At 50.8% G+C, this 22,622-nt stretch overlaps 6 protein-coding genes across 6 annotated transcripts; 2 read left to right on the top strand and 4 right to left on the bottom strand.

The window, feature by feature from the left end:
* Nucleotides 1-94: 94 nt before the first annotated feature.
* On the bottom strand, nucleotides 95-2,623 carry P175DRAFT_0496779 (uncharacterized protein; the record flags this gene model as incomplete). The annotated part of the gene is made up of 2 exons (XM_040896142.1): nucleotides 95-1,314; nucleotides 1,378-2,623. 2 exons carry the CDS (start codon nucleotides 2,621-2,623, stop codon nucleotides 95-97), a joined length of 2,466 nt encoding a protein of 821 aa, XP_040748324.1.
* A 3,482-nt stretch (nucleotides 2,624-6,105) lies between these two features.
* P175DRAFT_0401309 (uncharacterized protein) lies at nucleotides 6,106-7,356 on the top strand (the record flags this gene model as incomplete). Its single annotated transcript, XM_040892987.1, has 1 exon — nucleotides 6,106-7,356. A coding segment is annotated over one exon (1,251 nt), but the record flags the coding sequence as incomplete, so codon positions are not given.
* A 1,528-nt stretch (nucleotides 7,357-8,884) lies between these two features.
* On the bottom strand, nucleotides 8,885-9,422 carry P175DRAFT_0124013 (uncharacterized protein). The gene is made up of 2 exons (XM_040892382.1): nucleotides 9,225-9,422; nucleotides 8,885-9,055 (listed from the first exon to the last, which is right to left on the bottom strand). The coding sequence occupies exons 1-2, from the start codon at nucleotides 9,289-9,291 to the stop codon at nucleotides 8,916-8,918; spliced, it is 207 nt and encodes a 68-aa protein (XP_040748322.1). The 5' UTR covers nucleotides 9,292-9,422; the 3' UTR covers nucleotides 8,885-8,915.
* A 2,681-nt stretch (nucleotides 9,423-12,103) lies between these two features.
* Nucleotides 12,104-13,094, bottom strand: P175DRAFT_0447332 (uncharacterized protein; the record flags this gene model as incomplete). The annotated part of the gene is made up of 3 exons (XM_040894390.1): nucleotides 12,104-12,761; nucleotides 12,843-12,940; nucleotides 13,029-13,094. 3 exons carry the CDS (start codon nucleotides 13,092-13,094, stop codon nucleotides 12,104-12,106), a joined length of 822 nt encoding a protein of 273 aa, XP_040748321.1.
* Nucleotides 13,095-15,203: 2,109 nt separating this feature from the next.
* P175DRAFT_0536492 (uncharacterized protein) lies at nucleotides 15,204-15,840 on the bottom strand (the record flags this gene model as incomplete). The annotated part of the gene is made up of 3 exons (XM_040900311.1): nucleotides 15,204-15,461; nucleotides 15,545-15,734; nucleotides 15,797-15,840. 3 exons carry the CDS (start codon nucleotides 15,838-15,840, stop codon nucleotides 15,204-15,206), a joined length of 492 nt encoding a protein of 163 aa, XP_040748320.1.
* A 1,067-nt stretch (nucleotides 15,841-16,907) lies between these two features.
* On the top strand, nucleotides 16,908-22,094 carry P175DRAFT_0561324 (uncharacterized protein). The gene is made up of 4 exons (XM_040901042.1): nucleotides 16,908-18,258; nucleotides 18,320-19,002; nucleotides 19,136-21,134; nucleotides 21,201-22,094. The coding sequence occupies exons 1-4, from the start codon at nucleotides 17,154-17,156 to the stop codon at nucleotides 21,710-21,712; spliced, it is 4,299 nt and encodes a 1,432-aa protein (XP_040748319.1). The 5' UTR covers nucleotides 16,908-17,153; the 3' UTR covers nucleotides 21,713-22,094.
* The last annotated feature ends 528 nt before the right edge of the window (nucleotides 22,095-22,622 follow it).

Raw genomic sequence — 22,622 nt, 5'->3', positions numbered from 1 at the left:
ATTGGATGTTATGTACAGTTAGATCCTATATACTATGGGGCAGAATACTTGTGAAGGATTTGCCTAACAACACACAACAGGAAGATTCAGCTCTTCAGGGATTATTGGCCTTCTTCCCCTCCTTTCCCTTGTCTCCTATAATCACCAGCTTCTTGTCCTGAACATTGCCCGGACTGTTGTTCCCCGTCTCTCCTTCTTTATCCGCGTCGCTCATTTTTGGACGAGGGTGGTTTAATGCCTTTGAGTTGAGGTGGTCATAGACTGGTTGGCAGTCCACGGGCATATCCCCGTTAATGAATGCCAGCAGCAGTTTATCTTTCTTTTTATTTGCCATCACCACAGGGGACTCTTCGTCCATGACAGTAGTCTCCGGCGGGTTGGGTTCCTCACTTTGCCCTAACTCTTTTGGTTTGGCAGCGCCCTCGACTATCTCGACCGCTTGCATTTTCTCCTCCTCGTCTCCATCGTCCCAGTCGCCCTCGTCCAAGAAGTTGACCGGCTCGGGTGTAGGGTCGATCCAGAAGTTGAAGGGTATCTGGTCTCCATTGCCCGGCATATTACTTGCCACGGACGAGAGGTATTTGAGAATGTTTGCGTAACCGATGATAGGCTTGACCTGTTCCACTCGGGTGATGCCATCTCCCACCTGGAGCTTTTGCCCGCGGGTGTCCGTGTACTTGTTCCAGTTGTCGATGATGTCGACGCGGCCATCAAAATCTTCGCTGTCGTAGCTGCGTGTCCAGAGGAAGATGGCCTCGCGACGGTCTCCATTCTGCAGGTGCTTGCGCCCCCATTTATTGTCCACGCTCGAGATGTACGACCAGTACTCGGCCAGGATCGTGATAAGCAGGAATAATCCACAAAATTTCTGCTTCTGCTGTGCATTGAAGTTCTCCCAACCCTCACTATTGGCAAAGTTCTTGAAAAATTCCTCGCTGTTGTTGTTCACCACCGTGTTCCAGGAAGTGTTGCAAAACTCCTTGGCCTCTGCAGGAGCCCAGTCACGAAAAGTCTGGCTGCCGATGTCATAGGCCTTCTGGAGGATCTGCGTGCGTTCCCCGGGGATGTCGCCTCGCAGCGGTTTGTTCAGCAGCGGGAAGTGCTCATATGTTGGCAAGTTGAGATTCATGTTGAGATGTTTGGTGGTGAGCAACGCAGGTTCTTTGCCGTCGTCTTTGTACCGGAAGCCCTCGAGGTAATAAGGATAGCGCAGGGGGAAGACCAATCCCTCTCCCCCATGCCTCTGTTCCTTGACCTTATCTCCTTTCACCATAGAATCCCAGTACGCAAACAGAGTCGTCACCACCATCCAGTCTGTCGTGAGTCAAGGTGAGCAGGGATCCATACATATGAAGAGAAGAGAGAGCAGAGACATACTGGGATGCCCATAATCATAACCCGCTGAGATCAGCACCTTGCTCGGCTTGAACGCATCCAATAACTCCGGCGGAGTCGCCGTGTAGGCGCCGTGATGCGATGTTTTCAGCACAGCAACAGGCTTTTTATTCATCCAATCCGCTAGCCTCTTCTCTGTCTTGCTTTCCGCATCGCCCCCGTTAAAGTACGAGACGCGACCTTGGTGATTGTGATCGCTAGGCGGCCACACGATCAGCGAGATGATCGAGATGTAGTTCTCCAGCGCGTGGGCTCCGGCAGTAAGGACGGCCGTCTTGGTCATCGTGTCCCCGATGAGACAGCCCTCGGCACCGACGATTAGGAACACAGGAGCGGTCCTGGTACCTTCTTTGAGGACGTCGATCACATCCTCAAACTTCACCGGTTGGCCGGCGAGGGTAGCCTTGCTGATCGGCCTGCCTGTAAATAGATCTGTGCCCCAAAGGTCATCGAACCCTTCAACAACATTGCAAATAGCCCCCATCCATTTTGTCGGCTTGTTGGCATAAGTCAGTTCCGTGTACGCTTGACCGTCGTTTTCCAACACCACTGCCACCTCGAGCTTGTCTTTGTCGCTCTTTTGCAACCGCCAGTGTCTTCCTTTGGGAATGTCGGTTTTTCCTGGGTTCTTATGATGGAGGTCTTTGTACACCGGTACGTAGGCGTCTCGGTTAAACACCGGGCTATACAGGGTCGTCAAACATGGGCCGTTGTCGTTTTGGTATTTGAAATGCTTGAACCTTGCTCGTTGCGTGTCGTTCTCGTCACTGATCGCCTTCGGGTCACGGTTATACTTCGTCGGGTCATCGGTATACTTCTTCGTCAGGTCGGTGATGATCATCTGCAGTGTGCCGCAGTAGTGGTCTCGATCCCAGTGCGTCACCAACCAGGCGTCAAATTTCAGACCACCCGTGCCGAGCTCAAACCGGCTCTCGATGTCCGTAATGGCCTTTTCAATAGAGGCGCACGCCTTTTTGCCTTGGTAGCTTGTACCACCGTCATAGCCCCCATCCACGAGCACGGCTCCCTTGATCGTTCGTTTTTCTTTTGATTTTGGGCCGTCTATGCTGCGGAGTAGTGAGTGATAGTCCACGACATTGTTCTGGGCCCTTGCTTGGGCGGCAGCCAGTGCGTTGGAGTGATCGATCAGCAGGTGGATGGAGCAATCGCCGCCGGGGACGGCAACTTGGTAGCTCTCGATCGAATATATGTCGCCGGCAGCCTCCATCGGAAAGATAATACTAATATCCTACTAATATCAAGAATAAGGCACAGGAAGGCTTACTATGTATGTATTTGTATGCCAGAACGTACCGATGTGTACGGTATTCATGTTGTACTGTATATACTGTATATACATAACCGTCGGCTGAAATTTCTTCAAAAAAGGCCTCATTACAGGTCTATATTAGTACCTGCATACACATGCCCTAGACGGCCAGGTTCAGGTAAACCCGAGCGAGTAGCGCCTTGCCCTAAATGAGTGGCGCATCGTGAAGGAACGCTATTGAGACGGCCTAGTCCAGCCTAAAATGCCTCTTAGATAGCAAGATGGAAACCTGAATCGTGGATAGCGGTAGAATATAGCTGGGCACTGAAATCACTAGATTTTATTGATGAGATACTGAAGACAACTGTCCAAACAAACCGCATCTGAATATGACCTCTATTCGACCGCATTCAGGCGATTCGGATGCCTCCCGAGGTCATCTCTCACTATCTCCCAATGCTGCCGGGGCCATCTATCTCCAGGCCTTACCTTCACAAGCATGGCAGCTGCAACAAGAGCTCACAATCTCCCCGAGCGCACCATTCACGGCGACACTCACTGCAACCGATACCACATCTTCCTGGTTGGCCCAGTTCATCAACACCACGACCGTCACCTTGACAGGCTCTGGACCTGGCTCCGCCAACCTCACTATCGAGAGTATCGAATGCGACCTCGTCCATCCTGCACCAGCAACAGGCCCGTCTCTACTCAAACTCAATCTATCTACGTCTCGCGAGGTTCTTCATCGTCAATTCGGGTCCTGGGATGCCTCCGATGCGGGTCTCGAATTGTTCGGCCATGAAGGAGGGATTGTTTTCGGCGTTAAAGACGTCCCAACGCAGGGCGTAACGGTTGGCTCCCTGGTGGCTCTTGCAGGAATCCATATCTCCCCCTGGGCCAGCAAAGTACTAAGTCTGCTTTCGATAAAACTCACCAACACGGGAACTCCCCGAAACGGCCTATGGATCTTTGCGCAACAGCGACAAGCCATTCTACGTCTAGAATTCGAATTGGACCCAAAGGATATCCCAGCAACGCTGATGGACTTCCTTCCTGAGCATGCTGAGGTGGCTCTGTCCGTGACTGTGAAAAAGAGTGCCCGGTTTGGTCTGTTCAGACCTGATCCAGAAGTCAACGGTGAAGTCTTCCTGGCCGGCTCCGTGTCCTTCGCGGCAACTACATTCAAGCAGGCGAAACTCGATCTGTATGTATTCCTAGGCACGAACGGAACGACGTACACAATCCAGAATGAGGGAGAAGTCGGGTTTGAGGAGATGCTGGAGGTGTTTGCGGAGCATGTCGAGAAGAAGCTAGAAGAGTCGAGCGTTCACACTGCGTTTCAGGAGCTGAAAGATCGTCTGGATAATCATTTGGGAATCACGCCGGAAACATCTGAGCCATCAAAAACAGAAAATGAAAAGCCATCTGGAAAAGCGGAATCCCCCACAAAGCAGTATACCGTTATGTGGCATGAATTCTCCTTGACAATCACCAATGATTGCTTGGCCTCGATATCGATGACCCTTGAGGTCGATACCCCATTCGGTGTACCCTCCGGCCGGTCTGCCTTCCTTTTTACCTTCCAGTGGTCACTGCTCAACAAGGAGATCTCCCTCCAGGGCCGTTTCTGGCCCAACCTAACCCCCGGTCAGTCTGCTGAACCAAAGATGACATTGGGCAGACTGTTGAACCCGGCGGAAGAGAAACACGCCATCTACATTCAGCGTTCGTCACAGACGCAGTCCAGGTTGAGCCTGGTGCATCTGTATCCTGGGTTTTCCATCGCTCAAGTTCCCTCGTGGGTGCCGCAGGAGATTGTCACGTTAGGCGTGACGCTGTCGACGACAGAAATATCTTTGAATGCCGTCGTTGAGTCCGCTACTAGTACCGACTCGCCTGAATGGATGGTTCCAGAGAAGACACAACTGAACATTTCGTTTCGTTATATGCTCCGTCAAAAAGATTCCATGACGTTTTCTATTGGAGCGAGCGTGGATCTTCCACCCCCATTGCCATCGTCATCAGATATAGCCACTGCAGCAGCAGTAACTACTACCTCAGGTTCACTCGCCATGCAGCTCTCCTACTCATCTCCCCTGTGGACGATCTCGGCCTCAGCCCGCCAACTATCATCGGCACATCTGTATTCTTTACTGCCCCAAGCGGTTCGCGATGAGATTGTCCGCATGATGCCTGCTGTGCGTCTCCCGGCCTTGATCGTCAACTATACCTGCGGCGGAACGTCGAACCGCCACCTTTCAGTGTCTGGATTCCTGGTGGTTGGCGGGCTACTCTTGCAATTTGTCTTCCAGCATGACAGTGCCGGAGACTGGGAGTTCGTCGCCTCGCTGGAATCCAGCCCATCCCAGGCAGCCAAGCAGACCACCACGATCCAGAGCATCGTGGAACGGTTACTCGGCGTGGAGGCGAAGAATTTCCTTCCCGATTTCGTGAGCAACGTCACTGTGCCCCTTGAGGAACTGCAAGATGACAGTATCACATTGACAATCACCCAGTCAGCGGACGTAGGCGTCGTATTTGGCTTTGAGGTCCGCCTCGTCTCTTTACATCTGGACCTTGCCCAGATGCCTTCCTCCTCACCTTCTGCACCGAAACGGCTCCTGCGTCTGTCAATCAATGAATTCCCGCAACTGCCAAATATTCCACTCGTGGGACACCTGCCTCAGCCGTTTGATCAGATGGGGTTCATCTGGACTACGGAGGACTTCACCGCGGCACAGATAGGCATTCTCAATGCAATCTTGTATACGAAGAAGGCGACTGAAATACTGGTTCGGCAGAGCAACAGTCCGAAGGATACAGATGTCGTGTTAAAGAAAGGGCTGCACTTTATGCTTGCCATGAACAAGGATGGACAGCCAACTGTTGTTATTGATTACGTGTTTGGAAAGCCAGCCAGCAAGAAGATCGCTGACACTGCAAAGAATGAGGAGAATACTGGTGCTGAAGAGGGTGGAACGACCAAGACTGACGAAGTTGAAAAGGTATCATCTGCAGAGGCTGATGTGAAGAAAACAGAGAAGACCGATGACGGTGAAATTTCACAGGTAGATACACCTGCATCCGAAATGACCCCAGTCAGTAAAAAGATCAAAACACTCTCCATTTCTAACATCGGCCTGCAAATGACCGACCACATCCTGACCGTCCACCTCAACGCCACGGTCAAACTGGGCCCCATCGAGATGGCCATGAACGGCTTCGCCCTGCACTTCGACCTGTCCCAGGCCCACCTGCCTCACCTCGACGGCATCAAGCCCAGCTTCTCACTCGGCGGGCTCGCCATCGCCTACGACCGCAGCCCCTTGCACATTGCTGGGCTGTTCCTACACCAGAAGACTTCCGGTGAGACCGTCACATCCGACACTTTTGCTGGCGGCGTTGTTATTGGCATGTCGTCGTATAGCTTCGCCGCTGTCGGGGCCTACAGCGAGGTCACGCCGAAGAAACCCGAAAAGAGCGAGCCGTTCAAGTCTTTCTTCATCTTCGGCGCGCTGACGGGCCCCTTGATGCACTTTGAAGTGGCTGAGCTGCGTGGGATCTCGGGCGGATTCGGATATAATTCTGTCGTGAATCTACCGAAAGTCGACGCCGTCACAACGTTCCCCTTCCTCACAATCTCCAACGACAGCGGGCATAACACGGGCGACCCCATGCAGATGCTGGGTACCTTCACGGACGGCCAGACCATCGTACCCCAGACGGACGCGCTCTGGTTTGCGGCAGGACTGAAACTGCGCGCCTTTGAACTAGTCGATATTACAGCCGTCGTGTCTCTCCAGCTCTCCCAGGGGGACCCGGTGCTCTCGATCCTGGCTGATGCGACAGCGGTCATCCCCCAGTCCGCTCCATCGGTCGATAAAGCCTTTGCCTTCCTAGATTTCGGCTTAATTGCCACGCTCGATCTCTCCCATGGCACCTTGATCATCCAGGGCCAACTCAGCCCTCAGTCCTTCCTGCTCAGCTCCAAATGTCATCCAACAGGCGGCTTCGCATTGGGCGTCTGGTCTCCTGCTTCCGGCCACAGCGGGGATCTATGCTTCTCCGTGGGCGGGTTCCATCCGGCATTCACACGGCCGGCGCATTACCCAACGGCCCCGGCACGTCTAGGTATTTCCTGGGCATACGACGCCCATATATCCATCTGCGGAGGGGCTTATTATGCCATCACGCCCGCAGCGATCATGGCAGGTGCGTCGATTCAAGTTCTCTTCGCCATGGACAAGCTCGAAGCCCACTTTGAGGCCCATGCCGACTTTCTCCTCGAGTTCGAGCCGCTGCACTACGAGGCCTCTATAGGCATCCTGGCCGGCGTCTCTTACACATTGGGCCGGGGCTGGCTGTCCAAGAAATTTAGTCTGAGTCTCTCGGCTGATCTCGACCTTCATGGACCTCCCATGGCGGGAACCGCCTCGTTCTCGTGCCATGTGGTCACCTTCCATGTCTCGTTTGGCAATTCACATCCTGAAGCCAACCCGATCACGCTACAAGAATTCTGGGATCTGCTGTCCAAGGGCTCCAAGGAGTCAGACAACAACCACGTCATGGCTGTGGACAGTGGACTCATCCCGCAGAACAGCAATCCTACTAACAGCAAGCCCGGTTCCCTGGTCCGCAGTGCCGACCTCTGCTTGAGCATACAAAGTCGTACCCCGATCTCAACAGCAGTGTATGCGGGGAAATCGCTCGACACGGACTCAAAGGCAATCCACAGTCGACCGATGCAGTTGCGCGATAGTGATTTAATTGAATCGAAGATCGAATTCGAGATCTTGCCACGGCCAGAGAGAGATTTCACCATTTCTTTCGTTCCAAAACAGGTCCCTGCGTCCATGTGGGGGAGATGTAAGCACGCTGATGCCATCCATCCAAGACGTGATGTGATATATATATACTTCGTGTGACGATCTACTAACGTATCTATAATAGATGACGGGCCTGCAGCGCTGAATGCCTCCGAGCAAACTATCCAGCATACAATGGGCGTACGGCTCGCCGCCCCTCCCCCGGTAGAAGCTGAGGATAAGCTCCCTATTCTGGATGAGGAGTTCTTCGGTCGCGCGTCGGAAATAGTGGGTGAGTTGGTCTGCACATCAACTATAACTTCCAGCTCTACCGGCGGTGCTGCGTCGCCTACTGCCCCTAGCGGCACTGCCCCCCGTGAAGACTTCTCCTCGGTTCGAAATGCCTGGAAAACACCCACTATCAACCCCCTCCCCGCGCTACAGGCCTTCATCGCACTCGTGACCGATCGGCCTGCCTTTGGCACGGCACATGCCCCCAAGATGTCCCCGAGCGCGAGCTGGAAGGGGCTCGAGGCCTGCGTGGCGCCTCCGGGCCAGTATATTGATAGGATGGAGGAGTATTACTTGCGGGCCCCTAAGATTTTGGCGGTCTTGTAGCTGTGCTGAGTTGTGGCCACCTATGAGTTATAAGACTAGGTTTGATAGTGTAAGTGATAGTTGATTCAGCTCAGCCTAGTTATCACCTTGGTCCTTACGTGTCTAGTCTCCAGCTCGGTCTAGAGCCGAGTCTAAAATATACTCTAGTCCGTAGTCTAGAGGTCAGACACGCGGGGGCGCTCCAAGGCGAATCCTTTCTGCGGGAACCGCAATTCTTGACGAGCTTGTCTCTGCCGCTGGAACCATTGGGGATAGAGAGAGGGCCGGCCCGCTTCTCCAATACAATGCAGGACCTGATGTATTGTATGTAATGTACTGTCAATGCTGGAGTACAGCTTCAGTACACCCGAAAGATATACATACATCTCCATCACAGGCGGGTCAACTCAGCTCTTCAGCTCGCCTCGTTCACGTCAGCAGTGGGTCGTAGTTCAGGACAGAGGCAACCATTGCCGAGCTGAGAATGCATCGTTCATAGTATATGTATCTAGAGAGAGACTGGGGGACTGCGGCTCTATAGTTCCAGTTTGGGATCCATACAATTCAACAACTGCACCACCGTCTGCCATAATCGATCATATGGCTTCCTTGGGAGACCCCGAGGCTCTCACAGCGTCAGTTCCCTTACCGTCAATGATAAAGGCCCCTGCTGATGAAAACCAGACCCGATGGGCTGAACGGCACGACCAGGAAGCCCCTCGCTTCGTTGCCAACAAAGCCAAATGGTGTGAAGGCGCCTGCTGCTCTTCCTGGGCTGCCTAGGCTCCCTACTACACCGTCTGCACCTGCTCTGCCGAAGCCGCCGACTCTCCCTGCAATGCCCGTTATGCCCGCTTTTCCCAGCATGCCCGTCGTAGCCCCCGGGTCTGTTGTCCCGCGCACCTTCGACTGCCAGAAACCGGTCCGCCCTGTCCTCTTCCCTGGTACCAACGAGATGCTCCCCTTCCCCGTCGACCTGCGGGATCTCGTGGCCTGGACGGATGCGTTTGTGGAGCGGCTTGGATGGATGGCCTTGATGGCTCAAGAGGTAAGGGATGCATATCGATATCCATGAGATCATTGGATGCGCTAATCGCTGACAATGGCAATATAGAAATACGGAGACCATGGCAGCGTCGCACAAGAGTGGGAACAGGAAAAGACAGCCCTGAACGACCAGATTCGCATTCTCACAGACCAGGTGCATAGTCTCGGCGACATCAATCGCGAGCTGGACGGGGAGCGGAACCGGCTGGAACGAGAGCTGGCGACGGCGAATCGCCGCGCGGAGGAGGCGGAGAATGAGAACAGAACTCTAGAAGAGAACAATCGCTCCTTGACGGACGAGAAACATCACCTGCAGGGTGAAAACGAGGGGTTGAAGCAGGAGCTCGACGCGTGGCAGCAAGGGTATGCTGAGATCCTCAAGCAGCTGGGCGCCGACGACCAGACAATCGCCGAGCTGAGGAAACAGCTGGACGAAATGCTGGATGCCAAGGGCAAGGAGAGAGAGGATCAGCAGCGCCTTGTTGATGAGCTCAAGGAGACCATCCGGAAGCTTGAGGGGACCATCCAGCAGCATGTTGCCGACCTCAGGATCGCCCATGCTGCTGCTGACGCCGCGTTAGCCGATGCCGATGCCCTGAGAGCGCAGTATGCTGGCGCCGTGGCCGAGCTGCAGGCCGTTCGCGGTCAGCTGGCCACTGCCAACAGCGAGCGCGACGCTGCCCGCAGCGACAAGGCCCAGCTGGAGAACACGGTCACCCGGCTGGAGCAAAGAGCTGCCTCTCTCACGGAGGAGAAGAACAAGCTGCACGACCAACTCCATGAAGCGGAGATGGCTGAGAAGGCCGCCCGTGCCGACGCGGTCAAGGCCTACGATCACGCCCGTTATCATTGGACTGTGCTCCAGCAGATCCGCCTGGCCGGCAGTTGGCTGCGTCAACCAGGCGACCACGACATCTGCGAGGATATCCCCGCCTCTTCTGGCGGCCCAATCATGCTTCCTCCCGTTTCCGTTCCCCTCCCGACAGTCCGGCCTGCGCTTCCCCGTCAGCCCATTGCTTTGCCAACCCTGCCATCCACCCGTGGCCTGCCAGGCCTTCCCGTTCCGCGTCCAGTCAGCACTCCTGTGGTAGGTTCTGCACCTGCTGCTGCTGCACCTGCAACTCCTGTTGCTCCTGGTCCAGCCACAGCACCGTCGACTCCTGTGGAGAAACCATCACCTCTTCCTGTCCAGAAACCAGGACCCGCTCCGGAGGAAGAGCCAACAGAGCCAGTGAAAACGCCAGCTGATGCTCAGCCTGCTCCAGAGGCGCCTCAATCCCCCTCTCAGAGTCCGCCAGGATTCCGCCGTGGTTCAGGGCCCCAATTCCCTGGCTTCCCTCGCGGTCCTCGGGGCCCCCCGGACCCCCAGGACCTCATGGCCCCCCATCTCATGGACCTCCCGGATTCGCCCCCAGCCCGCCGCGGGACGGTCCTCGTGGACCAGGACATCACGGACCAGAACCGTGGGGACCAGACGGACCCCCCCGCGATGGACCCCCGGGCCCTCCTGGTGGGCCTCAAGGACCTGCACGGTGCTAGATACGATGAAGAAGCCGCTCATGTCTAGTCGGGTAATTTTTGTCTGCAAGGGCTTAATACGTTTATAATTATTTTCTTTGTGGCGTTGGCATTTACTATATTTTAGTTAGGTTCATTGTATTCAAAATTTTACGACCATATGTGTTTTTCTTTCAGGATCACCTCAAGCCTGCATCTGAAGTATCTAGATATGATTGCTATCACTGGCCTTGACATGCTGCAATGCGAAGATCTCATCTTTTGGGCTCTTTGCTCTCGTTTCTAGTAGATTATACAACACACCCTGCAAGGAATTCCAACAGTCAATCCTCTTATAGGAGAATCCAGGTGTGTTCTTCTGTTTATTGACGTAACTTGGGCATATAAAGCTTACAATACAATAGTCTTATCTCCCCTGTTGTTGCATCTGTGACATCACCTGGATAACTTCATCAGCTCGATCCTGGAAAAAGGTTTCAATCCGGATAGGAGATGCAGAGTAGGTATAAGTCAAAGCATTGATACATCTTAGAATTCATAAGCTCTAGACATTACGTTCGTTTAGATCCTAAACTGCAATAACAAGCTCGAAATTATTACCCGGTATATAAAAGGTTATCGGACCAAATATACCCCTTATATCTTATATCTTACTCTTCTTCTACATACAGCAAATAAATCGTATTGCTATAATTCATACTATTCCCCAGAGAGCAAGGCCAGGATACCATATATTTACTATTAATATCTGATATATCATGCAAGCCAAGTATGGTGGGATTTGTTAACTCACAGCAATGGTTGTATAGACAACCGCATGCAACTATAACAAGATCTATATCACCATGCTCCGGGTGAAAGTCTAGCCTCATTATGTTAAACTACATGTGTTTAGGGATCTCAAGGATATGATTTATTATATTGAATATTTTGCAAGACCAAGTCATTTAAACAAGCTTCTCCCAACTGGACCAAAGAATCACTCTGACCAAACCCATATGCACCATATATATCTTACCAGGCAGTACTGAGATAACCGAGTACATATGCTATGGTTATGGGTTATAGTTTTTCATAGGTCGAGCTCGTAACTTAGGGATACTTTCTTCACTTGATTGATCGCAAGCTGAGAACAATCTCCATATGGAATGAGTGTCCTTATATCCTTCACGTAGGCCATAGTCGCTGTAGTCGCTGGCTGCTCTAGCCAGGTCGAACGATTGGTACCTGCGTGCACAGCAAGAGCAACTTTGTCTTGAACAGTCCTCCTGGTAATAGTGGTGGTCTATCATCTGATAGAAGGCAACCCCTATTTTATCTATCTGTGGAAATATACAATGCTTAATTAGAGCTTTACAAAATAGAGGGATTATGACACAGTAATCATCTCGTTATGACACGCTGTATATATCTCGGTTTCTATACCCAAGGCCCAATCGGAAAATGGACTGAGCAACCCCGAGCATAATCAGCCACACAGTAAGTCAAAACTATCAGGATTATCCGGCAACTCAATACCATCGGTGGGTAATTGGTAATTAAGCATAGTTGGGCATGTTTCGAAATCGAAATAGAGGTCTGTTTGTTGGGCAGCGGCTGGCGTATCCATTCTGTCGGAAGGAATCGAGCCAAAAGCCATCCAATCTGGCGGGTCTTGTACTGGGCAGGCACAGATAACTTCTTCCATCGATGCTGGTGTAAGTATTTCATGGGGGTTGGAAGATATTTCAGCATTTATGAGTGCTCTCGGGCTCTGCGCTGGCAACGTATCACTGATTGCGGACAGCTTAGCCGGTATTTGTCGCTGAGAGGGATCTGAAAAATGCAATGAAAGTGCCAGCGATTGTACGCTGTTCGGGCTACTATTCGAGAAGACTGGAAGCTGCGTATGACCTTTATTCTTCCGGCATTCCTGTAGCATGGTGTCTTCACTCTTATCAAGTACTGCATTCTTGTCATAATCCAATGCCCCAAGCCGCGTCAGCATGTCGTGTGTAAGAGGATGTCCATTTAATTCACACTTCAGGGGCTCGCCAGGCCAGGCTCCGCAATTGCAAGCTTGTCGATACAATATTCGAAGTCCACAGACTAGGTACTGCTCTTGCTGTTCGAGTCGGTTGACATATCTATTTTCCGATATCCAGGTCAGCCCTCAAGCTCGAACGTAAAACGATGAGAGGAAATGTCAATGCTAGGCTCATCCTCACCCCTGGGGATACATCTGGTAATGAGGTTTCGTCTTCTTCCCAAAGAAGCAGATAGTATTGTGTGTCTTGCACCGACTGCATGGATTGGCTCCGTCACACTGCCGCTGGTCAGCACCCTGGAAGCCTTCAATCTAGCCTACTTACCTTGGATTTCTTTAACCTACACCGATCGCACGCTGTGCGGACCCTCCTGCGGACTTCATGGTCTAAATTGCCATGTTCTGGGGTTCCGATTGATTTATGTTTCGTCATTGTGCTGAACAATATAATATATAGTAAGTTTCAACAAACTATGAACGGAGGAATGTTTGCTTGAATAAGGAATATAAGTCACGAGTAAAGAGGATAAATGGCTGGTAATAAAGCTACCTAGAATGATGTTGGTCGTCCCTGGAGATCATTGACTCTATTGAAACAACGCAAGAGTTGTATACATCATAGGGCACCCACCACGGTTTTGATTTCTGGATATCATTCCCCTGCCACATTACGTCAAGTAGGGTTTGTATTTTATTCTTTTATTCTTTTTCCTTTCCTGGAACAAAGGGTACACAACAGGAACATTTTTCCGTCAAGTCGTTGACGAAGTACACTTGCATCAACTGTGTCCTCGCCACTTACCCATTTGCTATCGATTATTCTATTTGTGTCTGGAGTCTCCATTTGGATCCAGTTATTGCGGGCCCGGCATTTTCTCGGAAATGACTCCCATTTGCTCTATAATAGCTGGAATAGTTGGGTCTGGATTTTACTCTTTCCGGCATCTTCTCCCATGTTGATCTGCTAGATCTGAAACTTTCAGGGTGAACAATTCTGAGATGCAGTCTAGATTATTGCTGTTGTCATCACATCCTGTAAACTTACCGGCATGTTGTCATAGAAATACAGCTACTAGTCTTAAGCTATCTGCAGAGTATGTTTTCGTTCCGGGATTTTCTCTTACGGACCAAAGTCTCCAAGGATATACTTGTTGCTGCAGAGGGAATTTATGGAGGATGGATGCCGTCTTCCGTGATATAGTCAAGGCGGTTTGCCCTAACTCTATGGTTGTTGGAACAATCAGAAGCCTCCTGCAATAATATCTCGATTGCAGATGTTCTTCATCATCTACGGTGTAGAAATGACTCCCCCTGATCCGTAGATAGCAAAGAGAAGCTAGTCAAGGCATGGAATTACATACACTACTTTCCCCTGGATGTTGAGCTAAACCATACAGGACTGGTCTGTTTTGATCTTTGTGATATCTTTAATGATTATCCGCGAGTCTTTTTTAGTATTCTGAGGATCAAAGATCTTCGTGCTGTGGCATTGTAGATCCTGTCAGTGCCGAAACAAAACCGATACAATTCCGAAAGGTCAGATTCAGAAATGTGAGAGAGGTTCTGGAGGATTGAAGGTTACCTCCTGGACTATTTAGAATCATCCTTCAGGGCGCCACTACTCGGCCATCTATTGGTGAAGTCCGTGCTGAACCCCTCCTACTCTTACTCAATGCGGGTTAATGAAGATGGTTTCTAGACTCAGAGCTATTTATATACTCCTGCTTTGCTTGCCACTATCTTTTCATGAAGATGTATTTGGACTTATATCCCAAGTGGGTGATTTTCTCTCTTGATCAACCAAGATATCCTCAGGGCCAGTAATCTGGTTTACACCAGAAACCGCCCAGCCGCAGCAGTGCCACCCAGTCAGCCTGATGGATTCTATACCGAGTCCAGATCACCCTGTTTCTAATTCGAGGTCTGGCCAATGTGGGGCTGCCGGTTCTATAAAATTGTGGCTTGAACGGAGCTTAATTCAATCTAGACCATCTGGGCGTGGAGGAAGCAGTCGTTAATCATGATCGACTGCCAGGATTCTCCCTGTTCAACAAGCCGTTCCCTGATGTTCATTTGCTCAAGGACGGTTACATGGTAGATGCCTACTCCATCGTATTGGATCCACGGCTGGGGGCTACCTTGGGTTTTCAACCCTGCTCCGTACGTTTACCTAGGGTGTGGGGGCTCGGGTTGTCCGCGCTGGTGTGCATGGGCTGGGGGCGTGCTGGTCCTGGTTTCGGCTTCAATGATGGGATTGGTCCCATTGCCAATGGAAATCTGAAGTGATTCCTCCCTTCATGTTCGGTAGGTTCCCTTCTTGGCCCTTTTGACTCCCAGGGTTTACTGATTGAGGTTCTACTTCGCACAATTGCCCACTGGGCCCGATCCTTTCATATAAATGCCATTCCCATCCCCCCCTCTGATGTAAACCAGCAGCCTACCTGGGCCATTGGAGTAAGGAATCGATGCGGGACTGCAGATAACCCACTGGCAAAGCCCCCTTTGGACGAATAGCTCGACGCCCCTTCCCGGACCTGCCGCTCTAGGAGAATGTTTCAAGTCGATCCAGCCACTCAGGTAGCATCCTGATGGCGAAACGCGTGGAAAGCCTATCAAAGCAATTGGCATTTATGGACTGGGACCTTCCAGGTTGTTCCTTCCAGGTTGTTCCTCCCAGGTTGTTCCTCCCAGGTTGTTCCTCCCAGGATTGATAGGCCTGCGGTAAGCTCGCAAACAACTGCTCGGTTTGAGCGGGACAGAAAAGAATGCCCACAAGGAAAGCAATCTCTTTGGCCAGCAACTAAATATGGAGTCTTTTGTGACTCTCTTGACGATCATCACCTCGCATCAACAACTCGGCTAACTTATGCAGCGTGCCTGCACGACCAGAAGTGACGCAAAATTGCCACAACCATTCTCCTTTCTCCCGATAGCTGAGTCGTAGCATGTGAAGAGATAAAAAATCATCCCCTGCTGAGCTGCGTCATTAACCCAGCCTACCCAGTCTAGGATCCCAGTGTAAAGGATGGGGGGTTGAAATTGCAAAAGAGCAGACTCATCCACGCCGGAATTACTGAAATTGTGGAAATACAGATAGTGAAGCTATTCCAGACTATGCTAAGGCGCGTGGCAAACGCTGTGACACAAGGTGATCCATTGGCCCGGAGGATCTTGTTCATCGATTACCGAGGTCCCTAATCGATGGATACGAAGCTTTGTCCCGAACGGAGCGAGCGATCCGGAGATTCAGTCCCGTAAATTGAACCAGAATGACACGCTTGGGTTAGCACGGCATCCTTGCAAATAATGGCTCAGTTTACTCATACACAATGGTCAAAGCCACTCCCTGTCTATGTTATCTCTCATTGTTCAGGATGTCTCAACCTGGCTTTTTCCGGAGTCACGAACCCCCCAGCTCGCTCCAACCCAGGAGTAGTCAATCACCACAACGATTTTCATTCTTCCCACTCTCCGGCAGTGTAATTTTTGGTTCATCTTGCCTAATAGAGAAATATACTAGAACTCGGGCAGGTATTGGTGAGTGCCGGCAAACCGGCAGTTTACATACGTGCCTGGTGGTCCGCACGAACCGCCTATAGGTCCTTATCATCTTATATTCATCAAGGGTTGTCTATGAATATGTGACTAGAACCAATCATAACCGGCCCTGTTGTAATCAATTCTCAATGCAGGTGGATCGGGCTCGACATTAGTTCGGATGATGCCGGTCTGGCTCTCTGACTCTCGTCTCCACCCCACTTGGTGGTTTAGTGTACAGGATTGTATAGTTCTACATTTTGGCTCTTATCTAAACGAATATCATCATGATCACCATTTAGTTAGATTGATTTGGATTGTTTTCATTATCTTTAGTCGCCCATGGCTTAATCTTGCCCCTCTCGGGACTTAGTCGCTGCCAGAGACAGACATTATTGCTCCAAAGCCTGCAGTAGTCACGGAAGGATTATGACAAGATGCCCACCTAACTCGGTATTGAACGGGTACAACAACATCCACTCTGTGTGAAAAGAGTGATCCATACTAAGCTAGATGTGCCTCCCCCCCCCTTTTGTCTCCTATTTACCTAGGAAGGTGGATCAGTGCGCGATATTTTGCAGTTCGTAATTGACAGGTATACAATACCTTTGAGCTGAGACTCCACAGCCGGAACTGCGGCTGGGCCCCCGGAGATTCTCCCCTTCTAGAGCACTTCCAAGTCCCGGGCCAGTTGCACGTAGAAAGATTGAGGACATATAAATATGTATTTCCAACGGCACCCAGCCCGAACCACTTGGAATTGCAGACCCCTGGGACGAGAGACGTATGGTCTGGAAGAGCAGCCAACGTACACTTCCACGTCTTCCTTAGGATCCCTCTTTATTATCCAAGACTTGTCCACTATTCTTCTAGCCCCAGGTTCAAATTGAATCTCACACGTCGTGGAATAAAGAGGGATCAGAAACTATACTTACGCTGCTCGACCCCAGGCATCATGGAGTATTCTGATGAAGAACCGTCTACGTCCGACTCACCGACGAAAAGTACCGAATATGTCGACGGTATATCGGACGAGAAGAAGCCCTATCCCGGCCCCTACGTTCCGGAAGCTGCGAGTGCAGAGACTATTACTTCGCCGTATAACACCGACATCGCCCCAACCCCCGGCCGCGGTTCAGGATGGGGCATGGCAGAGGAGGTCGTTCGCAACAAGGAACGGGATGAAGCCGCTGGCTTCAAGCCACGCAAGTTGGGTGTGACCTGGCAGAACCTAACCGTCGAGGTCCCCACGGCGGAGGCCTCTGTTAATGAAAATGTCATATCGCAATTCAATCTGCCGCAGATGGCCCAGAAGTACCTCCGCAAACCACCTCTCAGACCTATTCTCCAGGACAGTCACGGATGTGTCAAGCCCGGTGAAATGCTGCTGGTCCTAGGTCGCCCGGGATCTGGCTGCACCACGCTGCTGAAGCTACTCGCCAACATGCGCAAGGGATACCATACCATCACGGGAGATATGCGATTCGGAAGCATGACCCCGGACGAGGCGGCCAAGTATCGTGGTCAGATTATCATGAACACGGAGGAAGAGCTCTTTTACCCCCGCCTAACTGTCGGCCAGACTATGGATTTTGCAGCAAAGCTCAAGGTTCCCTTCCACCTTCCAGACGGGGCCAAATCCGCCGCCGAACATACGGCGGAGACCACGAAATTCCTTCTGGAAGCAATGAAGATTTCACATACGGCCGATACTAAAGTAGGCAATGAATTTGTCCGTGGTGTGTCCGGTGGAGAAAGAAAGCGTGTCTCCATCATCGAGTGCATGGCCACACGGGGTTCGATCTACTGCTGGGATAACAGTACTCGTGGTTTGGATGCGAGTACTGCACTGGAATGGGCCAAGTCACTTCGCGCGATGACCGACATCCTGGGCCTGTCCACGATCGTGACCCTTTATCAGGCAGGCAACGGGATCTATAATCTGTTTGACAAAGTCCTGGTGCTGGATGAAGGAAAGCAGATCTTCTATGGTCCTGCCGCCAGTGCCAAAGGGTTTATGGAAGATCTTGGATTTGTCTATACAGATGGCGCAAACGTCGGTAAGTTTTTGCTCCTGATTCTTCGGCCAACCCATTTTCCCCTGTATTAAAGCCAGTTCAGGAGATTATTTGACGGGTGTGACTGTCCCTACCGAACGCAAAATCAAGCCCGGCTATGAAAATCGCTTTCCCCGGAATGCCGATGCGATTCTAGCGGAATACAAGAACTCGCAGATCTACCAACATATGACAACCGCCTATGACTATCCCAGCAGCAGCATTGCCCAACAGAACACGGCCGACTTCAAAGAATCCGTTAGCTGGGAAAAGTCCAATCATTTGCCCAATAGTAGCCCTCTGACAATCAGTTTCTTCAGCCAAGTCACTGCCTGTACCATTCGCCAATACCAAATCCTATGGGGGGATAAGTCGACTTTCCTGGCCAAACAAATCCTTTCTGTCATTATGGCACTCATTGCAGGTTCTTGCTTCTACGACTCCCCGCCAAACTCCCTGGGTCTCTTTACTAGGGGCGGAGCGGTTTTCTTTTCTCTTCTTTATAATTGTATTGTTGCTATGTCCGAGGTCACCGAGTCATTCAAAGGTCGTCCAGTCCTACTCAAGCACAAGGCGTTTGCCATGTATCACCCATCGGCATTCTGCATTGCTCAGATTGCAGCGGATTTCCCCGTGTTATTGTTCCAATGCAGTCTATTTTCGGTGGTGATATATTGGATGAGTGGGCTGAGGCATACCGCAGCTGCCTTTTGGACATTTTGGCTCATTCTGTTCACCATCACCCTGGTGAGTTTGGCCCTATCCTATCACTGTTGAAATCCTGTGGTTATAGACCACAGATCCCCAATGGCTCTTTGACCTCCGTCGCCTTCTTCAATATTCGCTGGGGGATAGCCCTTGCTAATCCCTACTCTCCTAGTGTCTCACCGCGCTCTTTCGCTGCATCGGAGCCGGATTCAGCACCTTCGAAGCCGCGTCCAAAATCTCCGGTACAGCTGTCAAGGCTATTGTCATGTATGCGGGTTATATGATCCCCAAGCCCAAGGTTAAGAACTGGTTCCTCGAATTGTATTACACCAATCCATTTGCCTATGCCTTCCAGGCCGCCCTTGCCAATGAATTCCACGACGAAATCATTCCATGTGAAGGTGATAACCTAGTGCCGAGTGGTCCTGGTTATGAGGATGTGCCATCGGGGCATAAAGCCTGTACCGGTGTGGGTGGTGCTCTTCCTGGCGCAGACTATGTGACTGGTGATCAATATCTCTCGTCGCTCCACTACAAGCACACGCAATTGTGGCGGAATTATGGTATTATTTGGGGCTGGTGGGCATTCTTCGTCGGGCTCACGATCATTTGCACTTCCTTCTGGAAAGATGGATCCGGGGCCGCCTCTCTGCTGATTCCCCGTGAGAAATTCAAGAAGCGTCGGCCACAGGCCGATGAAGAGTCCCGGAAGGAAAAAACCCGTGTGGCTGAAACCGGCAATGGAGCCGTCGAACCTGATTTGACCCGAAACACCTCCATTTTCACCTGGAAAAACCTGACATATACAGTCAAAACCCCCAGTGGGGATCGTGTCCTGTTGGATAACATTCACGGATGGGTGCGACCAGGTATGCTGGGCGCGCTCATGGGCTCCTCCGGTGCTGGAAAAACAACCCTGCTTGATGTTCTCGCCCAGCGTAAGACAGATGGCACTATTAAAGGATCAATCCTCGTCGACGGCCGTCCCCTACCAGTATCTTTCCAAAGAATGGCAGGATACTGTGAACAATTGGATGTGCACGAGCCTTATGCCACTGTCCGGGAAGCATTGGAATTCTCTGCCCTTCTGCGCCAGTCCCGAGATGTACCCAAGGAAGAGAAACTCAAGTATGTCGAGACTATTATTGAACTTCTAGAGCTGCATGATCTGGCAGATACCCTGATTGGTTCTGTTGGCAATGGTCTCAGTGTTGAGCAAAGAAAACGTGTTACTATTGGAGTAGAGCTAGTCTCTAAACCCAGCATTCTTATTTTCCTTGACGAGCCAACCTCTGGTTTGGATGGCCAGTCTGCCTATAATACCGTCCGATTCCTACGCAAGCTCGCTGATCTGGGTCAAGCGGTCCTGGTTACTATCCATCAACCCTCCGCCCAACTATTCGCCCAATTTGACACGCTATTGCTCCTGGCTCGCGGAGGCAAAACAGTTTATTTTGGTGATATTGGAGACAATGCCGCGACTATTAAACAATATTTCGGGGGCTATGGGGCTCAATGCCCTAACGATGCGAACCCGGCTGATTTCATGATTGATGTGGTCACCGGCAATGTGGCAACTGTCAAGGACAAGGACTGGCACCAGATTTGGCTCGACTCGCCTGAACATGAACACATGATGGCAGAACTGGATGGGATGATCTCGGAGGCTGCTGCTAAGCCTCCAGGAACCCATGACGACGGCTATGAGTTCTCCATGCCGATGTGGGAGCAGGTGAAGATTGTTACTCAGCGTATGAATGTTTCGTTGTTCCGAAACACAAACTATATCAACAACAAAGCATCCTTACACGTTATCAGTGCCTTGCTCAATGGCTTTTCATTCTGGAGAGTTGGTCCCAGTGTGACTGCATTACACCTCAAAATGTTCACGGTTTTCCACTTTGTCTTCGTCGCCCCTGGTTGTATCAACCAGCTCCAGCCTCTTTTCATCCAGCGCCGTGATATTTACGATGCTAGGGAGAAGAAGTCTAAGATGTACTCGTGGGTTGCATTCACCACTGGCTTGATCGTTTCCGAGTTCCCCTACCTCATTGTCTGCGCTGTACTCTACTTCCTTTGCTGGTACTACTGTGTCCGTCTCTTCCCTCATGATTCCAACCGATCTGGTTCAATCTTCTGGCTTATGATGTGGTTTGAGTTTGTTTATACTGGTAAGCTATTAATCCTCGTCTTCTCTTGGCCAACGTCCTTATTACTAACTGTGCATTTTTCTCCAGGCATTGGACAGTTTATCGCTGCGTATGCGCCCAACCCTGTGTTTGCAGCACTGGTCAACCCACTCGTTGTCAGTATACTGCTCTTGTTTTGTGGTGTCTTCGTGCCCTACACCCAGCTCAATGTTTTCTGGAAATACTGGCTTTACTACCTCAACCCATTCAATTATGTGGTCTCGGGCATGTTAACCTTTGGCATCTGGGGTGCCGACGTGACCTGCAATGAAGACGAATATGCAGTGTTCGATCCCCTCAACGGGACCTGTCAAGACTATCTTTCCCAGTATATGAATGGCAGGGGATGGCGCGTTAATCTGATCAACCCCGATGCTACTTCCAACTGCCGCGTGTGCGAGTTCAAAAGCGGAAGCGAATTCTTATCAACGCTCGACATTAACCACTACTATTACGGGTGGAGAAACGGCGGTATTGTTGTGATTTTCGCCATCAGTGGATATGCGCTGGTCTTTATCCTGATGAAACTGAGAACGAAGGCTTCCAAGAAAGCTGAATAAGTCCAGTTCACACACACACACACACTCTCTCTCTCTCTCTGTCTTGCTTCTCGACTACTTCCTCCAAGCAACAGATATCATTTCTCGTCACCGCATGATTGGGAATGCCCTGACCCTACCTCATTATTCTCTCTTATTTCCTCTCGTTCCCTAAGTCTCTGTTGTTTCGCCGTGCTTTCTCTCAAATTGTGTCACCTTCCTTTACTTTCCTTGATTTCCTCCCACATATTCTCATACTATATCATCTCTTGATTTGTTGCTTTAGCTTATAGACCTTATACATAGATAGACTGCCTGTTATTTACCTTACTGTTCTCTTACTCGCTTTCTTCTTATCTCCTTCACCGCAGCCGGTGGAGGTAACAATTTTAATCATTGCATGACAGGTAATTTTCTTCATACATAGGCCAGGTGTCGCACCCTAAACCCCCTTTCTCGGAAGTAAAGAATTGTCAGTATTCTTATAGCAAAATATGACCCACGCCCTTCTGCACCTTTAGGATGGCTGGTCGCGGACAAGTCGACTTCATGGGATCACCGATGTTGCTGCATGTCCCCTCCGCGTGGAACTGTAAATCGTGCCCAGTACTTACGCCAAATGGGCTTCCTTGATTTCAACCTTCAATTCTGGGTAGCACGCATGCTTTAGATAGGTGCCAGCAGCCATCAAAACAGGTAGAAACAGAAGATCTTTCACTAGGGTATATATATATATATATATGTACGGGCTATGTAGATCGGAACTCAGCCGTTTCATATCATGCAAGGCCTCACCCCTATCATGGATTTCCCACCGGCGAAGGTGCCAATACGAAGTGGGCGCAGTAAATGATGGATCAAGTCCTTGAATCTGGGGGTTTGCATAATTCATGGGAACTGTTCCTTAGAGGCTAAGCCGGAATAAATGGGA

The sequence above is a fragment of the Aspergillus ochraceoroseus genome, assembly GCF_002846915.1.
Source record: "Aspergillus ochraceoroseus IBT 24754 chromosome Unknown P175scaffold_14, whole genome shotgun sequence".
Lineage (NCBI taxonomy): Eukaryota > Fungi > Ascomycota > Eurotiomycetes > Eurotiales > Aspergillaceae > Aspergillus > Aspergillus ochraceoroseus.
This window is presented reverse-complemented; position numbering and strand designations above follow the sequence as displayed.